The sequence below is a fragment of the Typopeltis vanoorti genome, chromosome 6 (assembly GCF_054136105.1).
Source record: "Typopeltis vanoorti isolate ZY-2024b chromosome 6, IOZ_Tvanoo_1.0, whole genome shotgun sequence".
Lineage (NCBI taxonomy): Eukaryota > Metazoa > Arthropoda > Arachnida > Uropygi > Thelyphonidae > Typopeltis > Typopeltis vanoorti.
Window position 1 is genome coordinate 134,638,845 of NC_143554.1, and position 20,250 is coordinate 134,659,094.

Sequence of the window (20,250 nt, forward strand, 5' to 3'; positions counted from 1 at the left end):
GTTATTGTACCTCTGTACCGAGCCTTGATAAAACCTCATCTCGACTACTGTGCCCAGATTTGGTCACCTAGGTTCTTTCTTGATGGGGAGGAGGTGGAGAGGATCCAGAGGCGAGTGACCAAGATGATAGCAGATCTATGGAATGAACCTTATGAGAACAGGTTCAAGATTTGTGGGTTGCAGAAATTAGTTGCTAGGCAGAAAAGGGGAGATATGATCGAGACATTCAAATTGCTAAAGGGTTTCTATAGGATTAATTCAGAGGATATTTTTGAGATCAGGTGGTGGGAGAACTAGGGGACATCTATGGAAGTGGGCAAGAGTGTGGTTAGCAAGGGTGTTAGAGCTGGGTTCTTTACTTTTAGAATGGTAAATGAGTGGAATAAGCTTCCAGAGTCTGTTGTGGGTGCTATGACAGTGAATGAGTTCAAGGCAAGGTATGATAGATACTATGAGAATGTCGAAGAGTTGTGTGGACATGATGTTTAAGGCTTCCCTCGATGAGTCTAAGGACAACCTGGAGTCGCCCGTAATAATAATAATAATAATATAATCTAACATGCTTAATATTTCTAATTGTTATTCTATTCTTTTAATTCTTCTTACAATGGCTAACTTGACTGAAAATTTTATAGGCTATTTCTGTGTAATTTCCATTTCTATTATTATTATGTCTGCTAACCTCATCTTATGCTATGTGATGAAATTCATCTTCCACTTAAATTACCACCATATCACTGCCTACTAAGATAAATTAACATAACAAGGTCTGAAAAAATGCTAGCTCTTATTCTATTCTTTTTTCAGGAATCTGTGACCTGGGGATGGGGATTATAATGGACTACTGCTACACAATATATACTTTCTCCTAACAAATTTCATCTTTTTGTAGTGGCTCCTGGAAACCAGGTAAATATTCCCTTTCATCTTAGGCTCAATGAACTATTGCAGCTAAGTAAACCAATTGGAAGCAGAGATGACCATCTGAACTCCATCAGTAAATTTGGATTTGAACAGAGGAATGAAAGAGGAGAAAGGCTTATTGAATTTGCAGAAGAAAATAACCTCTTTATTATGAACAGCTTTTTCAAGAAGAAAATCAACTGAAAATGGACTTGGAGATGCCCAAATGGACAAACTTACAATGAAATAGACTTCATCCTCTCCAACAGAAGATATATAATAAATACTATTGAAGTGCTTAATAGATTTAACACAGGAAGTGACCACAGACTAGTAAGGGCAAAAGTATGGATCAACAAAAAATGGGAATGGAATAAGCTCATAAGAAAAAAGTCCCAATTTAGTGAATCTACTACCACAATAAAAGCTGTTATAAGAGAATCACTCAAAAATGAACTAAAAAAGTTAAACACAGCTACCATCGATGATGCTAATGAAATATTAACAAAATCTATCTTGAATTGTGCACTAGAAATAGGAGGTGTAAAAAGGCACCAAGGAAAAGAAAAACTAAGATAGGAAATCTAAGATCTGATGAAGAAAAGAAGAAGTATGAAAAGAGATTTGAATGACACCAATAAAATAGAATAACTGAAACAGAAGTACAAAGGAAAGTTCCAAAAAGCTAGAGACATCTCAAAACTAAATGAAGACAGGCTAAGAACAGCATATCAGAACATATTGGAAACTAAGCTTAAGATCCCAAGTGAAAAACAAAATATAAATACAAGAGCAGAACGACTGACTACAGTGCTAAAAAAAGCAGTAGAGGAAGTAATTCCTGAAAGAGAAAAGATCAACAAGAAATGGATAACTTAGGAAACCCTAAAATTGGTATAAGAGAAAAGAGAACTGAAACAGCAGATGAGTTATACTGTCAAAAATGTAATGAAAGCCGGAAAGCAGCAAGATCTGATAAAGCCAAATGGTTGGAGGACCAGTGCAAAGACATTGAACAGTACTATGGAGAACACAAAACTACAAACTTATAAGAAATTTCAATAGGAAGTAGAAAACAAAATCAGTAGCAGTCAAGGATGAAAATGGTAAAGTACTGATGGACAAGACAGAAATGATACACAGATGGACAAGATATTGCAGCAAACTATATAAAAATCAACTGCAATACTGCAACAGAAGTAATCAAAGAACTAAAAGCAATCTCTACACCAGCAGAGATCTTTGAAAATGACATCTTGGAAGAGGAGGTGAATAAGGCTATAAAACATCTCAAGAACAACAAAAGTCCTGGAGATGACAACATAATAGGTGAGATGCTAAAATATGGAGGTGAATCAGTTGCGAAAGAAATGCATAAGCTGTGTAATGAAATATGTAGATCAGGGTATGCCCACGAAGAGTGGAAAAAATCGGTCTTGGTTGTTCTTCATAAGAAAGGCAGTGGTTTAGAATGCACCAATTACAGAACTATTGCATTAATGAGTCATCTTGGCAAAGTGCTGATGAAAATACTAACAGAATGCCTGAAGGGGCATATGGAGGCACATTCTTCCGGATGAGCAAGCCAGATTTCGACAAGATCGAAGTACAGTGCAACAAATACTTGCACTAAGACTAATAGCAGAGAAAGCTCGAAGAAAGAACAAAAAGATATATTGCTGCTTTGTGGACTTCCAAAAAAGCATTTGATAATATTGACCAAAATATAACATGGGCTGTCTTGGAATCCTATCCTATGGTGTGGACGATAAACTGATCTGCCTGCTGAAAGATATAAACTTGTGGCAAACCAAGAGATTGGTTTGCCACAAGTCAAGGACAAGACAAGGGGACCCAATATCACCAATCATCTTCATCACACATCTGGGAAGAACACTGGATAAGATTAAAGAAGAAGGTGGAATAATAAATGGCATGAGAATAAATTACCTCTGCTTTGCAGATGACATCGTCCTGATTGAAGAAGATGCAGCAAGGCTGGAACAGACATTGCAAACACTATACACAGAAGGAAAAAGATATGGACTAAATGTCAACTTTCAAAAAACTAAAACAATCATATTTGGACAACAGGAGTTACTGAACAGAGTTATGATAGACAGATTTCAACTGGAAAATGTGGAACACTTCACATATCTTGGATGCCACATGACGCATGACTCGGAACCCAAAAAAGAGATAAAAATTAGAATAGCCAGAGCAACAACTATTTTAAAAGCCATGGACAAAATATGGAAGAGCCGAGCTATAATGATGCAAACTAAACTGCGCATTGTAGAAACCTGTATCTTCAGCAGCATGCTCTATGGATATGAGGCCTGGGTACTCCTGAAAGAATCTGAAAGGAGGATATTGGCATTTGAGAGGAAGTGCTATAGAAAGATCTTGAGAATAAGCTGGATCCAGAAAGTGAACAATGAGGAAATCTACAGACGAATACAACCAAAAGAAAACCTGACCCAGAAAATAATCAAAAGGAAACTACATCTCTTTGGTCATATATGTAGAATGAACGATGAGAGGAAAATAAAAATGCTGCTGTTTGGGATGATTGAAGGAAAGAACAAAAAAGGAAGACCAATCAGAGTATGGGGTGATGACATTGTCAAATGGTGTGGAAACTCTATACAGAAACTGAGTCATCTTGCACAAAATAGAATGCAGTGGAAGAATCATATCAAGATGGCAGCAGACACCTACGGGCACTGAATCCATGGTTGTTGATGATGACTTCCACTGCTTACTCTTGATTTAAGTCTTCTTTATGCTATGACAGGCAACAAGAAAAAATCCTGTTACTTCATGTATGTATCAGAAAAAATGAGGGCCATTAGGAGTGCTCCTCATTTTCAATCAGTCTGGAACAGAGGCATGAAATTCAAATGGAATTTCAACTGGCAATCTTAGCTACTGTTCATTCACTTACATATATGTCAGATTTCAGACAATGGCAATCCCAGAATTCCATGTTTTTGATCTGCTTGAGTTCAAATTTCTGTATAACAGCATTCGCATTTGCTGTCCATGTTACTCTCTGCAGCCTAATGACCACTACAACCATTCTGATTATCCCTGAAACACTCGATCTTTTGCCGTTTGTATATTCAAACAGCGAGACCAATCATTTTCCTTAGACATTTTTATATCCACAACTGAAAACTATCTGCTTTCTCCAATTCCATTGATTAAGCTAGAAGAAATGTTATTTATTGTTATCACAGGACCTTAATCCACCAGATAATATACATCATACTCTCAACATTCTTGATCTGTTCTTAACAGGGGTCCTTCAAAATATACTGCACGTGTCAGTTCTTATCTTGGTATTCATCCAAATTTCCTTTACTACAAAACATCATTAAACCCACTTAGCCATTCCCATCATCTAGCATTGCAAAAGTGACAAATGAGATGACCTCTATCACTTCTACTCTTCCTAAGCATAGGCTGATCAATTTCTATTCTCTTAATCCAAACAATGCTCTGAATGAACAACAGAAACAAATGTAACTGAAATGAAAGCATTCATTCATTCTTCTCCCCACCCACACACACACACACACATCCCTAATGAATATCTAAGCTTTGGCTCTCTGAGAGAGGTCAAGAAAAAAAAACATTTAGCATATCATAAGTGGACATACACCCACTCATAACAGAAGAAAAAAAATAAAAAAACAAAAATAAATAAAAAACGTCAACAAATCCAAATCTGACTTTGAAAGAAGTAAATGCAGAAAACTTACTTTCTGCTTAAAAAGCAGTCAAGTCTTATGTCTTCAAGTCTTCAGATGGGAAATTGAGTGCGACCTCAATCCTTTTATGCTTCTATTTCTCTACTATCAAATGGTGCCATACTAATGCAACATCATCCACAAATAAGAGTGACATCACCTAATTGCTATTCTTCATCGTCTTCTCCTTCAACTCCTGCACAGAAAGAAAGAAATCAGAAAGATTTCTGTCTTATGTTAGAAAGAAATCAGATGAATCCTGAATAATTTAAATACTAACAAGTCTTCTGATCCTAATAGCATCTCCTCTCCCCTCCCAACAGTGCTCCAAAATTAATACCCATTCTAAATCATCTTTATAATCTTTTATCCTCAATTAGCATCTATCCACCATACAGCAGAGAAATATGTCTATATTCAGCCCATTCCAAAAAAAAGTGATAATAGTCAGCCATCCAACTATTGCCCTTGCTCACACTTCAACCAAAAATTCACAGAGTAGGTCACAAAGAACTGACTTCTTCATTGAGAATTCCACCAGCTAAATAGTGACTAGGAGTATAGATTCTACCACTGTTGATGCAGATCAAATATCCTAGTCATCACTGTCCGACCTTCAAGCACAAGCCATTTGAAAACATTTAGAGAAAAGTGTATGGCCGCTCTTGATTTCAGGCCTTTTAATCAGTCTGGAACAGAGGAACAGTCAACATACTACCTGGTGCAAAGGGGGGTTGGGAGTATTGTCTCAGGGCTATGTCCTTTCTTCCTCCCACATTCTTCCAAAGAATTGCTTAAAGGTCAGAGCTAAGCAAAAGGTAGAAGATATGCACATAGTCTTTTAATGATGGATGTAGAGAAATGACTCGGGCTTCTGACTTAATGTCCAAACTGCACCTTCTGGTAGTGGAGCCTTTAGGTATCTAATGTGATACTGAACAAACAAGGATGGACTAACACCAAGATTTACCCAGCCACTCTGAGTTCTTACTGACTTAACCAAAATAAAAAATAATCGCAAAACATGATAAAATTTCATGGCTGCTGGAGTATCCTCCAATTAAATAAGGCCACCACTGCTTTCATCAGGGAACTGGGGTGAAAAATCATCTACTAGAACAAAAACTCTGCTGGTTTTCTACCTAGAATCATCAGAGTACAACTATAACTATGATAAGAACACAAGCACTACACCATTAGAAACAATTCAAAATTGTAACTGACACAACTAATGTCCCAACAACCTCCCCCACTCCAAGGGTAAATATCAATAATTTGATGTTCTTCCTCCTATATATAAATGACCTTCTGCCCCTACCACACTAACTAATGTCCTAGTTTTGTGTCAGTTACAAATTGAACTGTTTCTAATGTTGTAGCAGAGTGCTTGTGTGCTTATTACAGTTATAATTGTGCTCTGATGATGATGGGTAAAAAACCAGTGAAATATTAGCAAGTTCAATAAATTAGTTTATTTTTTTCATCTCTTAGAGTTGTTTATATGTTAAAGCAGTAACATAAGCAATCAACAAACCTTAAGCCTTTCAACATGTATGTTGCACAACTTTTCAGCTGTATAACCACTAGCATTATATAAATTTCATATTGTAGGAACATGAGCAGCTGCATACATTCACTGAGCTTAAAGAAATGAACCAACTTCTTGTTGTCCCCCTTTTCCATCTATCTCTGTTCTATGGAATAATCTTCTGAACTCTTTTTTCCCCAAAGACAATTAGCCTTCATATGTTCAAGAAACACATCAACAGGTTTCTACTTTCTTTCAAATGTCTTGTCCACACATGACAGTGATATGCTATACATTTTACTACTTCTAGTAAGCATTTGATGTTAAAGAAAAATAATAAATAAAAATGTTTTGAAATCACAAAAAATATACCCCCCTCCCCCCCAAAAAAGTGAAACTTTTTGAAATTTCCAAAGAGATAAATTATACATCTGAACCCAGGTGATGCCAGAGGAAAGCATGAGCACCATCTGGAATAATACATCATCATCATCATCATCAAATTCCTGCCATGTACCCTCAAGGGGCAGAATAATACATTTAAATGAATATAGTATACATAGCGATTCTCACACTGTAGCAACACAATATGAACAACATGAATAAGCAAACTACAAGAAGAAAAAAACACATGCTTTTTTTGTCACACACACACACACACACACACACACACACACACACACACACACACACACACACACACACACACAAAAAAAAGTTTTTCATCTTCAGCCATTTTCCATCCATTGCTGAATACAGGCCTCCCCATAAATTTCCAGTTGTTTCTGTTATTGATTCTTATCCATCTCCTATGTGAAACATTTGCTGATCAACCCTACATCTTGTTCTATGGTGATATTTCCTTCTCTTGGTATCCACATGCTCAATTGACAACTTTCATTTGTTAATAAGTTAATTTATAGAATTCTTTCTAATTCTATCCCTTTTTATTATGTGGATCAATTCTGCATTTTATGGCTCTCTGGCATAATTGCAACCTGTTTTCATGTTTTTTTAGTTATTCTGCCCCATCCAGTTCCAGGGAAATGGAATAATGCACATACGTAAACACTGGAATAATGCACATATTTGATAGCTTTATTTTTAAGCATATAGGTAATTCTCCTAACAAATAATCTTTATGTGACCAAAATGCTTTGTTTGCTTGTGTGATTCTTCTATTTATTTCTGTATTTTGTTCTGCCTTAAAGTTAATTAACTGTCCAAAGTAAATATAATCATTCACAATTTCAACAGGATCATCTTTTATTTTAATTAAATTCGATCTGAATTTGAGATAAATTTTGTTTTAGTTATGTCAATCTTTAAACCACTTTTCCTGTTTTCTCTATCAAGGTCACTCAGCATGAGTGGCTTCTTTATTTTTTTTCTCCTAACAGAACAATATCACCTACAAAACAAAACTGATTCAGATTTTTTCCTGTGATGTTAATTCCATAGTTTTCCTATGATACATTCCTAAATACCTTTTAACATAGTTGAAAAAAATTATTTGGGTGATATTAAATTTCCATATCTCACCACTCTCAATGTCAAATTCCTTTCTATGATGACCTAACTTTACACTGGCTGTAAGTTCTAATATATAGTTTGAAATAAGCCAATATAATTTTGCTGGGATGGCTTGTTATTTAACCTGTCTATATTTCTGAGTGATATAAAGAACTCAAAAGCTTTCTCAAAATCTAGAAACACTAAATATGTAGGAAGATGATATTAATACATTTACATATTCTACTACTCAGGTAATAGTGTGGAAATGATCTAGTGTAGAGAATCAGGCTCCAAAGACTGTTTGTTCATATGGTTGTGCATCATCCAAAAATCTTGTGATTCTATTTAATGTAATAAATATAAAAATGTTGTATAATTGTGATAATAAACTGACTGGCCTATAGTTACTGATGTGATCTCTAGTGTCATTTTTCATTATCATCATCAAATTTCTGATATATATACCCTCGGGGGTGTACAGGATATGATAGTACATGAAAAATTTACATTACTAACTTCCTATCTACAATTTTCCTCCAAATTAGTCTGTTAAATGTCAAGACTCCAATATTATCAGGTCTGATATTTCTGTCTTCTAAGGCACTTTTTACTGTATCAATCCACCTATATCTTGGTCTTCCTCTGGGTCTTTTTCCTGCCAACCTGGCAGAGAACACTTGTTTTGCTAATCTTTCCTCTCCCATTCTATTTAAGTGACCATACCACCTGAGATTAGCTCTGCTAATGCATTCCTCAGATGCTGACAATATCAAGTTCTTACCAAAATTTCAAGTGTCATTTTTATATAATAAAATTATCACTGATTTATGCCATTGTAATGGAATTTTTTCAACAGTTAAAATACTGAAAGCATCCAGTATGATCTTATGAAGCAGTAAACCTCCTAATTCTGAGTGTTTTGCTAATATACCATCTTCTCTGGGAACTTTTATTATTCTTTACTAACTTCAGGACTTACCAAAATTCTTCCATTATGACTAGTGATTCTGTATCTGCCTTATCTAAATTTAATAGATGAGATGTAATTGTTTCTCTATCTGTATATAGGTCCTTATGAAATCACTGCAATATTTCTTATTTTTTCTCTATTGTAATATCTCTTGCTTATTTTCAGTCTGGGGATCCCTTTTTTAATTTTATGTAACCTTTCTTTGATCATTTTCAGGTGTTTTTTTTTCTTCTTCTTCTCCTCCTAATAATTCTATATTTTCTGTGCTATTTCTGTGTCTCCTTTTTTTTTTCTTTACATCAAGCATTCATATAGTAAGTTTTACTCAAGATGTTCTGTATGCTGGTAATAATTTTCTTAAAGCCTTAGTAATTTCAATTAGTGTAGAACCCACTTCCTCCATTCTCTCAGATAAGTCTGATTTACACATATTTCTTTCATTCAATTTCTATTCCATTATTTCTTCAAACTTTTCTTTATTGTTTACTACATCTTCACCTTGCAATCTGAGTTTATTTTTATTCTTGCTCTCAGTAGCCTATGGTTATTACTACTATCATACTTAAAGTAGTTGACAACTGATCTACTTGGTGATTCGGATCACAATCTGAATCCAAGTTTCATCTCTGGTGGAATGGCCTTCCTTTGACCATTCACAACTGAATGTATTCTAGCATTACAACAATGCCAGTATGAGGAATTAGTGTGACTTTTACCCTCCTTTCCATGGCCAGACTACTGTTTTTTTTCTTCAGATCCAGATACGTGTTGTTATCTTGTTAGACAAACAATCCAATTCGGAAAGGAAGTTTTCATTCCTTACTCTGTTCAAATTTCTCAACCCATATTTCAGCTGGCCTGGCTAGCTAAGTGATTACTGTATCTGCTCTCCAGACAAAAGGCTGCAGGTTCAAATTCCATAATGGGCATGGATGTTTATGATTGTCTGTGAAAATACTAGTGGTGGTGGGCAGTAGATGGCAATGGTATAGATCAAGGTGTCCAAAACACTACCCCCCCCCCCAGGCCGCATCTGGCTCGCAGGGTGATTTTGCGCAGCCCGCCAGTGGGTTTTGCTTTTCACAAGCAAAAAAATAAAATAACAATTTGAATCGAATGTGTATTAGATATTTTAATTCTATCACTAATCGATAATCTATATATACCCACGTGTTTTTCAAATATTAGATGTGTCAAAGAAGCGGTCTTACACTGTTTTGTTCCAACACGTATGCTCTAGTCGCTCACGGGGGAAACGCAAGCATGCAATTAGTGTTGTTCGTTTGTTCAGCTATCGAAGTTGTGTTGCTGTTGCTCGCCAAATTACCAGATACGCATTGTGATACGGCCCTCTGATAAATCTTTTTTTTTTTTTAATGCGGCCCTCGGATTACCTCGGGTTGGGTAGCCTGGTATAGATGATGCAGTTCACTGTAGTTGATGGAGATGGAGAGTTGCAGAGTAGGTGCCCTCCTTTGATAAGTATTTGAACTCCTTCGAGGTGTCACATAATAATAATAATGTCTAACCCATGGTTCTCCAAGAAGTGTGCCAAGGTGGTTCAAGAAAAGAAAACAGCCAGTCACAAGTGGCTTGAGACCAAAACACAAGCTTCCTTCATGGCTGTGCAGTTGTCTGCAACACTTGTAAAACCATCATTAAAACAGCAAAGTCCAACTTTCACAAGGACAAATGCAGAAAACTTGCTGCTTGCGCCACTGGCAGTCACATCTTCTGGTCCATTGCCAATGCTGTTGTTTGCAACTTTTGTCCATCTGTGCTACCTCTTCTTTCTCACCCTAACAGTAACATTGTATCATCACCCAAGGCCAACATCCTGACTTCATTCTTCTCTACCATAGATGACTAGCAAATTACCTCCTTCTGTGCATATAACACTGCATCTCATGCCCTGTGACCTTCTGCAGAAAGACATCGGAAGAATCTTGAAAAACTTGGATACCAAAATGCCAGTTGTTGCTGATAGAATCCTCCCTATTGTTCTTAAGAGATGTGTTCTTGAGTTACCACTTGTTCTTTGTTCTTTATCATCTATATGCTAAACTGTACTCAGCTGGCATCCACTCTACAGCATGGATGCAAGCTCATATACAGTTAGATCCCAAAAAAGGTAAAAAAATGTCTATGATCAAGCTATTGACCTACTGCACTCACCTCAATTTTGTCAAATGTAATGGAGGTTACTGACTGTCAACTTCTTCGACACTTGGAGAACTGCTATCTAATTAGTAATCACCAACGTGAATTTTGGCAATTTAGATTCACAGATCTCCTAGCCTACATCCCACACCTCTGGACTCATTCCATGAAAAGGTTTGGAGAAACCCGAGATACACTTGACATCTCCAAGGATTTTGATAGGGGCTGGCATTGAGGATTGCTCAACAATTACCATCATATGGACTACCTTTGTCCTTGTGTAATTGGATTGCCAGTTTTCTATCAGATCAATCCCCACAAGTAAAGGTCAATGGTGTTCTCCTCTCTTCAGACCTTCCTGTTAATGGTGTCCCTCAGGGCTCTCATTTCACCAACTTTCTTTATGATTTAGATAAATGATCTATTTTCACTGACTGCAAACCCTATTCATAGTATGACTAATGATAGCACTCTTCATTTATCCTACACATGCGACAAGTCTTACAATGCACAAATGCTTCACGATTCTCTGTAATAAGTGCCCTGAACACTGATCTTCATGGTGTCCTTGACTGAGGTGAAAACAACCAAGTCAACTTTAATATTTCAAAAACACAGTTTTGCTTGTTTTGTCACAAAGACCTCAGATCTTCTCTGCTAACTTTTGATAATGCTCAACTCTACAGTCAAGACCAAATCTCTCTCTCTCTCTCTCTACCCAGAATGACTCTTACTCCAAATTTTTCTTTTCATCTTTTCCACTCAAGATGATACTTTACACTTTACTGCTGAACTTACTCTGTATAAATCCTAAATCCAACTAATCTGGAATACTGCTCTCATGTTTGGAGTGGTGCACATAAAATCCCCACAATTCTTGATGCCTTTCAGAAATAGGCAGTTTGGTTGATTAATGATATCTCTAACAGACTCTCTTCAAATAATAAAGTAACACGTAAAAACCACAGTGATATCTTTAATTAGTAAAAGGACAGATATTTCATACTAAATTAATAGTACATCTTCAGTGTCTGTAACAGTAATAGGAATGGAATACAGGCAAAACGTTCGGTGGATCACCTATTAAAATATAATTGTTACCGCATGCTAGGAAATTTAATCTATTAAGATGTTTTTTTTTTTTTTTTTTTTTTTTTTTTTTTTTTTTTTTACATAAGATAAAAGTCTCCCAGATCTTTGAGAGAGACATACAGTTATACATTAAGATAAAAAACCATTTATCTTAATAGATTAAATTTGTTATTTCTATTATTTCCTAGCACGCAGTAACAATTGTATTTTAATAGGTGATCCACCGAACGTTTTGCCTATATTCCATTCCTATTACAGACACTGAAGATGTACTATTAATTTCAGCACGAAATATCTGTCCTTTTACTAATTAAAGATATCACTGTGGTTTTTACGTGTTACTTTATTATTTAATTACTATGCCACAGGTTCCACTAAAAATTAGACTCTCTTCAGCGCTGTTTTCTCATAAAAGATCAGTTTCTGCATTGTGTCTCTTCTACAGATATTTTCATGGCCACTGTTCAGGAGAACCAGCATCCATTTTGCCTCCCATTTCTGCCAGATGTACAGGAATTTGAGCAATGGCTGCTCAACATCGCTGTACAGTATAAGTGCATATATTGCATCTCATGCCTTCTGTGATCTTCTGTCAGAATTTCATGAAACCTGCTACTTCATCATATTTCATTCTATCCACTTCAGTTCTGTTGGACAGCCTCTACCATAAAGCAATTCCAAAGGACTACAATGTCCAGTAGTTTGAGAAGAATATCAACAAGTTACTCTGTTTCTCACTCCTGCTCACACGTGGCATTTATTTCCTATAGGCTCTGATGACTCTCATCATGTGTGGAAGTATTAAAAACTTCTAATATTTCCATGTTGTTCTTCCTCATAATATAATCAATTTCATTAAAAGATTCTCTCTTTGGTGATCTCCATTTTTTTTTTCCCCTAAGAGAGTATTACCTATATACAATCTTTGGCTCTTCCAAATTCAACCTAGAACTGACTGAAAAATATCAAGTTTTATTTGCTTCAAAATTCAAATCCATACCACTTCAACCCCCCCCCCTCCAGATTTCTGTATTTTACAGGCACTAATAAACATTCATATGCAGATTCCTTGAGTCCAAATTACTCTTCTGTAATTTGGGTCAAGAAATTATGCTTGGTCTCTAGAGTATGATTCTCAGGTTATCGAAACCTTAGTAACACCAATACTAATAAAGATGTTAAACATTTCTAACCTTGTTTGTCAGGATTGACATGAAAATCTACAACTGGAAGTGATCAAAGAAAGATACATGTGTGACATCTACAGATCGATTTCAGGACTTACTGTTTACTGGATATGAACATGTAAAAGAATAAAAGTCAGTTTTTTTTAAAAAAAAATTCCACATGCATAGTATAGTAGACTATCTGTACTATTAACACATTTCACTTTTATCTGTGTTCCATGTTTTAGATCTGAATTCCAATGACCTCATATACTACAGTGAACATGTATGGACCATAAGAACGGGATTTTTTTGGTAGCTGGATGTAGCGAGTTTATTAGAACAGTATTTGCTATAGCAAGAGCTGACTGTGTATGCATGCATATGTGTGTGTGTATGTACATGTGTTCGTGTATACACACACATGCATTGATATCTCAATTATCCATTCCTATTAACAAATTGACTTCCTGGAAAGTTAACTGAATGTATGGTTAAACATTACTATTCTAGGAAGCCTGCTAACTCATCAGTTTACAACTTAGCTGATGGTCCAGTTATTGAGGATGAGATAGAGATCACTGTACAAAGATAATTTTTTTCATAATACAAATATAACTATAGAATAACACATATGCCACAATAAATAACCTTTTTATTATTTGAATATTTCGTCTATACTAGACATCATCAGTACAACTATTGAGAAACAAAAGGAACTGAATTTGAAAAACAGTAGTGTGCATGCTTAAATTGGAATCCCTCTATGTATATAGTCACATGTTCATGGATTAAAGCTACTGGGCTGAAATTAAAATTAATTAAAATATAGCAGACAATTATTTAATACAATTGAGGATAACAATTTCCCAAACTTTTGGAATAGTGAGACAGTCGTTCTGATTAAGATTAGGTCTATGAAGTAAAAAAATAATAATAAAATAAAATAAATTATAAAATAATAAATAATAAAGCTTACCTATTCCATTTGCTGCCCATATATTTCTTGGATCAATTCTTAAAACTTGTTTATACATTGCTAATGCTCTATCTTGATGTCTTTTTTCTTTATCTTTGTCACGAGTTGGTTGGTGAAGCGTCTGCAGCCAAACATTACCTAAAGCAACTAAAGAATAAGTATCATTTGATGTTGCTTCTTGTCGAATAATTCGTTCAAATTTCTTTTGTCCAGGACCCCATTCCTGCTTTGCTAAATGGAGGTTGCCAATAAGAGACCATGCATCTGGATGATCCTACAGAATGGAAAATATTTTGATTGGTTAAGAAAGATTTTCTGATATTAAATATACTAAAAATAAATATAAATACAATTACTATTCTTATATTAATGTAGAAATAATACCTCCACATATCCTATTATGCATCATGTAGAACTGATTAGAACGGCACACATGAGGCTGCCAAAACCTATACATTGTGTGGGTAGAGGTCAAGAGAAAAAGATTTGCTGATATGATTTTTTGAAGAATTGGAGTTTGTAATCTTCATAGAATACTTCATGTGGGGAAGGCTGAGAAGAGGACTAGAAGGAATGAATGGCAAATGGGAGTGGATGGCTCAGTGGGTAAGCGATTCAACTGTAAATATATGCTGGCAACATTGCTTATGTTATTGTAGGGTTAGTAGAAAGGGGGAGGGGGGATGATGGATTCCATTTCTGTTGGACAGCACCTCTCATACACAAAGTTAGTTGCAACTAACTTTTTGTTAAAATGTTAGTTGCAACTCCTCCGGTAAAATTTTACTTGAAGTTGGCATTTGTGATCTGTCTTAATGACATCAAAAATTTCAAATGCAATTGAACACTTATTTCATGTAACTGAAACTTTGGACAAATATCAGGACAATTGTTTTTAGTTAGATACTGTGTTTGGCAGTACAATAAATGGTTTTGCTTGAGTCTATGCAGCAGTTTCTGTGAGAGGGGACATGTTTCATTAGGTAGTGCTGTTTTTATCCAAGTTTTCTCTAATTGTACTATTTGTTGACAAATATATTACAAAGACTTCAAATGTCTCGGTACCTTATTCAGTGATTCAATAAAACTATTTGTTTTTCTTGCATCTGCAGCATAGCAGCAGCAGCAGGGGAGGGTTGTTCACTATATAGGGACAGCAGCTTCCGGTCTTTGGACAGTATACAAGTAGGAAGTAAAAATTTATCTATTTCTAACTGAAAATGAATCTTTCTATATTCTATAAGAAGAATGCATCTGATGAAAGCCAACAAACTAGAAACATGCAGGAAATCCACATGTTCTAGTGATAAGTTTCCTGAGCCTCTAACAAAACGAAAAAAAACTACATCTGATGAAGTTGAAATTTTCGATGTAGCGAATAATTCAGATGATGATTTCAATCAGATATTGTATTTACAAAGCAGTTCCTCATCTCACAAGGAAGATATTTCACAAAGTAAGGTTTCTGACTTTTCAGTTTCAAACGAATGGAATCTTGTATGTAACATGGCAGTACTGGTTCAGGAGTACAGTAGAGAAGATGGGCTACTTTTACCACTTGATGCAGGAAATCCATCTGCAGTGTACTCTGTGTTTCTAACTGTTCACCTAGAATTTATGGCAAGAGAAACTAACAGATATGCAGATCAGTGCTTATCTACAACTCAGGATTGTGAAACTCCAGGTAGAGAAGTAAATTCCAAGAAGTAAACTAGAAACATAGGATATATGTTTCTAGGAACTTGTAAACTATCCTATGTTTCTTGTAAATTAGAAACATAGGATATACTAGAAACAAACTAGACTAGATCATAGGATAAGTCCCTCCCAATAGTTATTTACTAAGCTAGCAATGTATACAGTCGCTGTTTCTTATTGTTTAGTGATTTATATTTCACAAAGAAATCCCTTTTCATCTATTCATAACTTTTTTTTTAAATTATGCCCATCATAAATGCAAAGTCTAGAGTTTATAAGATCACATATTCTTCGCTCCACCCCCAGATACTTAAAACACAAGCACACATATAATATCACAGATGTAAATTATTCATAATCCATTCTGCACTACTAAAAGTATTTTTATTCATGCCTATTCTTTCTCTTCCTTATATTTGCTATTATTCTGAAAAGAACATTCATTTTAACCCCCCCCCCCCGCTATGCAGGATTAGTAGTTACAAATGAAGAAATCATCACGAAAAATGGAGCGTTCAATGACACGCAAGAATGAAATTGCAGGTAATTTTGCTTGCTTTGCCACACGGTTAGGTTCATGGTGTGAGAGAGAGAGAGAGCTACTATCACCCCTATGTGAACGTGTGTTAATCTCTCTACCGGCCATGGTTGATGAAATGGTGCGACCCAAATTGCACTTCTTATCCATGTTATTCAATAGGTGTTACAGAATCGTATCCAAATTTTGCTGAACGTCTATAGACATCATGGCTGGTTTGGGTGTTAATACTTTATTCACAACTTTATTACAGGTCCAAGTTTACAAAACTGATTTTCCATATTTTTTTCCTTTTTAATTCAAATGTCTCATTTATGAAATTTGGGACTATTGGCATCCTGAGCAGATATTTTCAAGAATGTAGGACAAAGGACATGGATTCTGGGAGTGTTCTCAGTAAATCAGTATGATCGTAATTCATCCATCTATGATCATATCGAGAAGTAACTAATGACAATAAATGTGACATTACCCCCCCCCCTGGTTTTTTATGAAAAAATGGTTGTTGTTTGTTGTGTGGGGGTTTCCTCCAATTTTTCCCCATCCATCTCACTTAGGAATGGTTGAGGTTATGCCCTCCAGTGAGGGTCTTCTAAGTATGTATTTTTGATTGTAGATCTATGATGAAAGAATGGTGAAAGTTGTATTTAAAAAAAAAGTAATAAGAATAGAGACAAGCACAGCATTTGTAATACAATGTGATTTTACCTGGGAGAAAAAAAAAGTGGAAAGATCCAAAAAACAATAGCATAACTATGCAAATGAATTAATAGTTTTTATTTTTTTGTTCACCATTCCTGGTAAATAAGTGAGAGAAAAAGGAAATTAACACTCTGAGAGTGAAGAGATAAATCTAGAAATCGAAAGATGGGAGAAAAACACAGGTTGAAAAGTCCCAAAATTTTGCAAAATTATTTGTCTGGTAGAAAAAATGATTTCAAAAGTTATACTAATATTAATGATGCTGTGGATGTTACACAGATACATACTATTCCTTTTGTATACTTTCTATAAACACACACACACACACACACACACACACACACACACACACACACACACACACACACACACACACACACACACACACACACACAAAATTGACAACACAAAGTGCTTGTGTTGTCAATTTTTTAATGCTATGGGAAATTTAAATTCATGTCAAAATCTTAAAAAATAAATAAATAAAAGAAAAGCAGGCAACACACGCACACAAAACCTTAACGCTCGACTCACTTATTTTTCAAGATTATATAAACATATGGTCTTTTATAATTGTCATAAGAGACAAACATATTTTCAGTAAATAAGCAAGTCTACTTACTGGTTGTTTTTCAACTGAAGTTTTTTTGAATAATATGATCTATATATAAACTAAGGGATGAAATCCAAGCCACACCTCCATGCGGTGCCCTTTGGGAAACGCTAGTACCCCTTCACCAGTAGGCGAATGTGGCTGGTGAAGCATATTAGGGCCAATCACCTGATATATGGATAACTTTAGATTATGAAAGGAAACAACAATCCAAAACAAAACTGCAGAGCATACTTCAATCCTCCTCCTATAACGGCTGGAGGTCAAAGCCCACAGAGAAGCCTTCAGCTTGATGAAGGGAAGAGTGCTCTAAACACTATTTCTGGAAGAAACCCATAATCATTTCAACATATACCGTTCGCACCCTCCTAAAATGTGGAAAATTTTATGAACTTTGCAGAGGAGCAGAGGCAGAAATCGTGGGTGTAATCTGCATAGGAGCACCGATAAAAAAACCACCTGGCATTCAATTCAATGAAACCAAGTCCCTTAATTATAAATGGACCTTTGTGTACTCATCTGCAGATCAATCTGGAAATGGTGGAGTCGGAATCCTGGTAAAGAACAGAATCTATAAAAAATATTCTATCAATAGAAAGTGTTTCGAAAAGAATAATAGCTATTACAATAAATGAAAACCCAAAAATAATATGTGAATATGCATCTACTGAAGAAGCAGAGGATAAAGACAAAGAAAGCTTCTATCAAAACCTGGCTGACTATATTACCAAAATACCTGCACACAATGTTCATATAGTTGGAGGGGATTTCAATGCACAAATCGGAAAAGATGTAGCTGGAAACACAAAAAACATAGGACAATATACCTACGACTCAACCAATGAAAACGGCCATCTTCTTGTGGACTTTTGCAACTCTCAGAACTTGATATCTCTTCAGTCAATATTCTCAAACAAATTAGAAAAAAATGGACCTCAACACCCCAATAGAACTAAGACTCAAATTGATCACATCTTAATAAATGGCAAATGGGTAAGGTCAGCCCAAAACTGTAGAGCAGGCCTGCACAACTTGATTGTCTTTGAGGGCCACACCCAACCTGGACCACTTGACCAAGGGCCAGATCACTTCAGACCTAGAATCTTAGACTAGTCCACTGCAGCTAAACTTAAGTAAATTTGTTAGTAGGTCTATAGTAAATACTAATTAATATGTATATTTAATTTTTTTAGAGAGTTACAATTAAAATTATAATCAAAATTATTTACAAACAGATATAGCTGAAAAATTTTTCAATAAAAACCACTTAAACATGAACACAAAGTTTACTAATAATTTCACTGAGAATATCACACTTATTCTCAGTGAAATATCAGTGACTGAATGTCACAATGTGACACATTGCATTTCTTTGTTGCCACTATTTTATCAAAGTTTGGTGTCATGTTTGAAGGCTGTTCTTAATATGGCCTCTAAATTGATATCACTTAAAGATGAATGCTGTTTGGTTTTGTTCAAGTTCATGACCGAAGATGTTTGTTCATAAGTATATGTGCTTCCAAACGTACAAAATACCTGGTAGGCAGTATCCAACAAACTTTTAAATTTATCCTGATCCAGAATAGAATAAAACTCTTGTAAAGTACTCTCCCTAAACTTGACCTGATAGTTTTCAGAACACTGGAGATCAATAACTTCCATCTGGAGTTCGACAGGTAGATTTCCTGCTTCGACAGAAAATGGATCCTCCATCACTTTTATGCAGACTTTTTATGTCATTACTCAATGGCATTCTTTTCTGAAACTCCTCACTTAGAAGTGATATGTGCTTCTTATATTTTCCATCCACCATTGAATGATATTCTGATGGAATATTCTGTCAACAAGTTAAGAAATGTGACATATTTCCCTTAGCAAGTTGATTTTCAAACAAACTTAATTTCATTTTGAATGCCTTTATAAGAGACATTAACTGAAAAACAAAGTTATTTTTTCCTTGAAGCTGTAAGTTAAGGTCATTCAAGTGACCCAAAATGTCACACAAGAAAAATAAATCTTGATTCCATTCTTCATCCATTATTTCTGGGAATTGAGATTCCAAAAATTCAACTAGTTCATTTTTTAGAGTGACAATAGTGTGACAAAACTTTACTGCGGCTCAGCCAAAGTATATCAGTGTGGTATGGTAGATCCCCGTACTCGGCATCATTTTCTTCTAGAAACGCCTGAAACATTGTGTTTCAAACCCTGAGCTTGGATATAGTTGACCAGAGCAAATACTATTTTAATCACATGATCAAACTGCAAAACCTTTGAACATAACACCTGCTGATGAATTAGGCAGTGAAATTTTGTCAATGGTTTACCTGCATACTGTTCAATAAATGCTACAGCACCAACATTTTTTTCACACATAGCAGTTTGCAAACTGCTACTAAATTCTTAAAATTTAAGGATAGTTTTCAGTTACACACACACATCTTGACATTTTCTGCAATCTTCTTTTTGGTTGTTCTTCCTTTCATTGAACACAAACCAGCAAGCTCCTCTGTCACCTCAAAATTCTTATTAACGCCTTTTACATATATTAAAAGCTGTGCAGTATCTTTCACGTCAGTACTTTCATTCATGGCAAGTGAATAATAGACAAATTCATTAGCTGATTTTTGC

At 35.3% G+C, this 20,250-nt stretch overlaps 1 protein-coding gene across 1 annotated transcript in view; it reads right to left on the reverse strand.

Annotated features, from left to right (window-relative positions):
* The window catches only part of Ctr9 (RNA polymerase-associated protein Ctr9), a 340,468-nt gene that overhangs the window by 162,594 nt on the left and 157,624 nt on the right, over positions 1 to 20,250 (reverse strand). Inside the window, exon 12 of the mRNA XM_090393725.1 lies at positions 14,069 to 14,342. Coding sequence (XP_090249851.1) covers positions 14,069 to 14,342 — 274 coding nt within the window. The remainder of the gene's footprint in view (positions 1 to 14,068; positions 14,343 to 20,250) is intronic.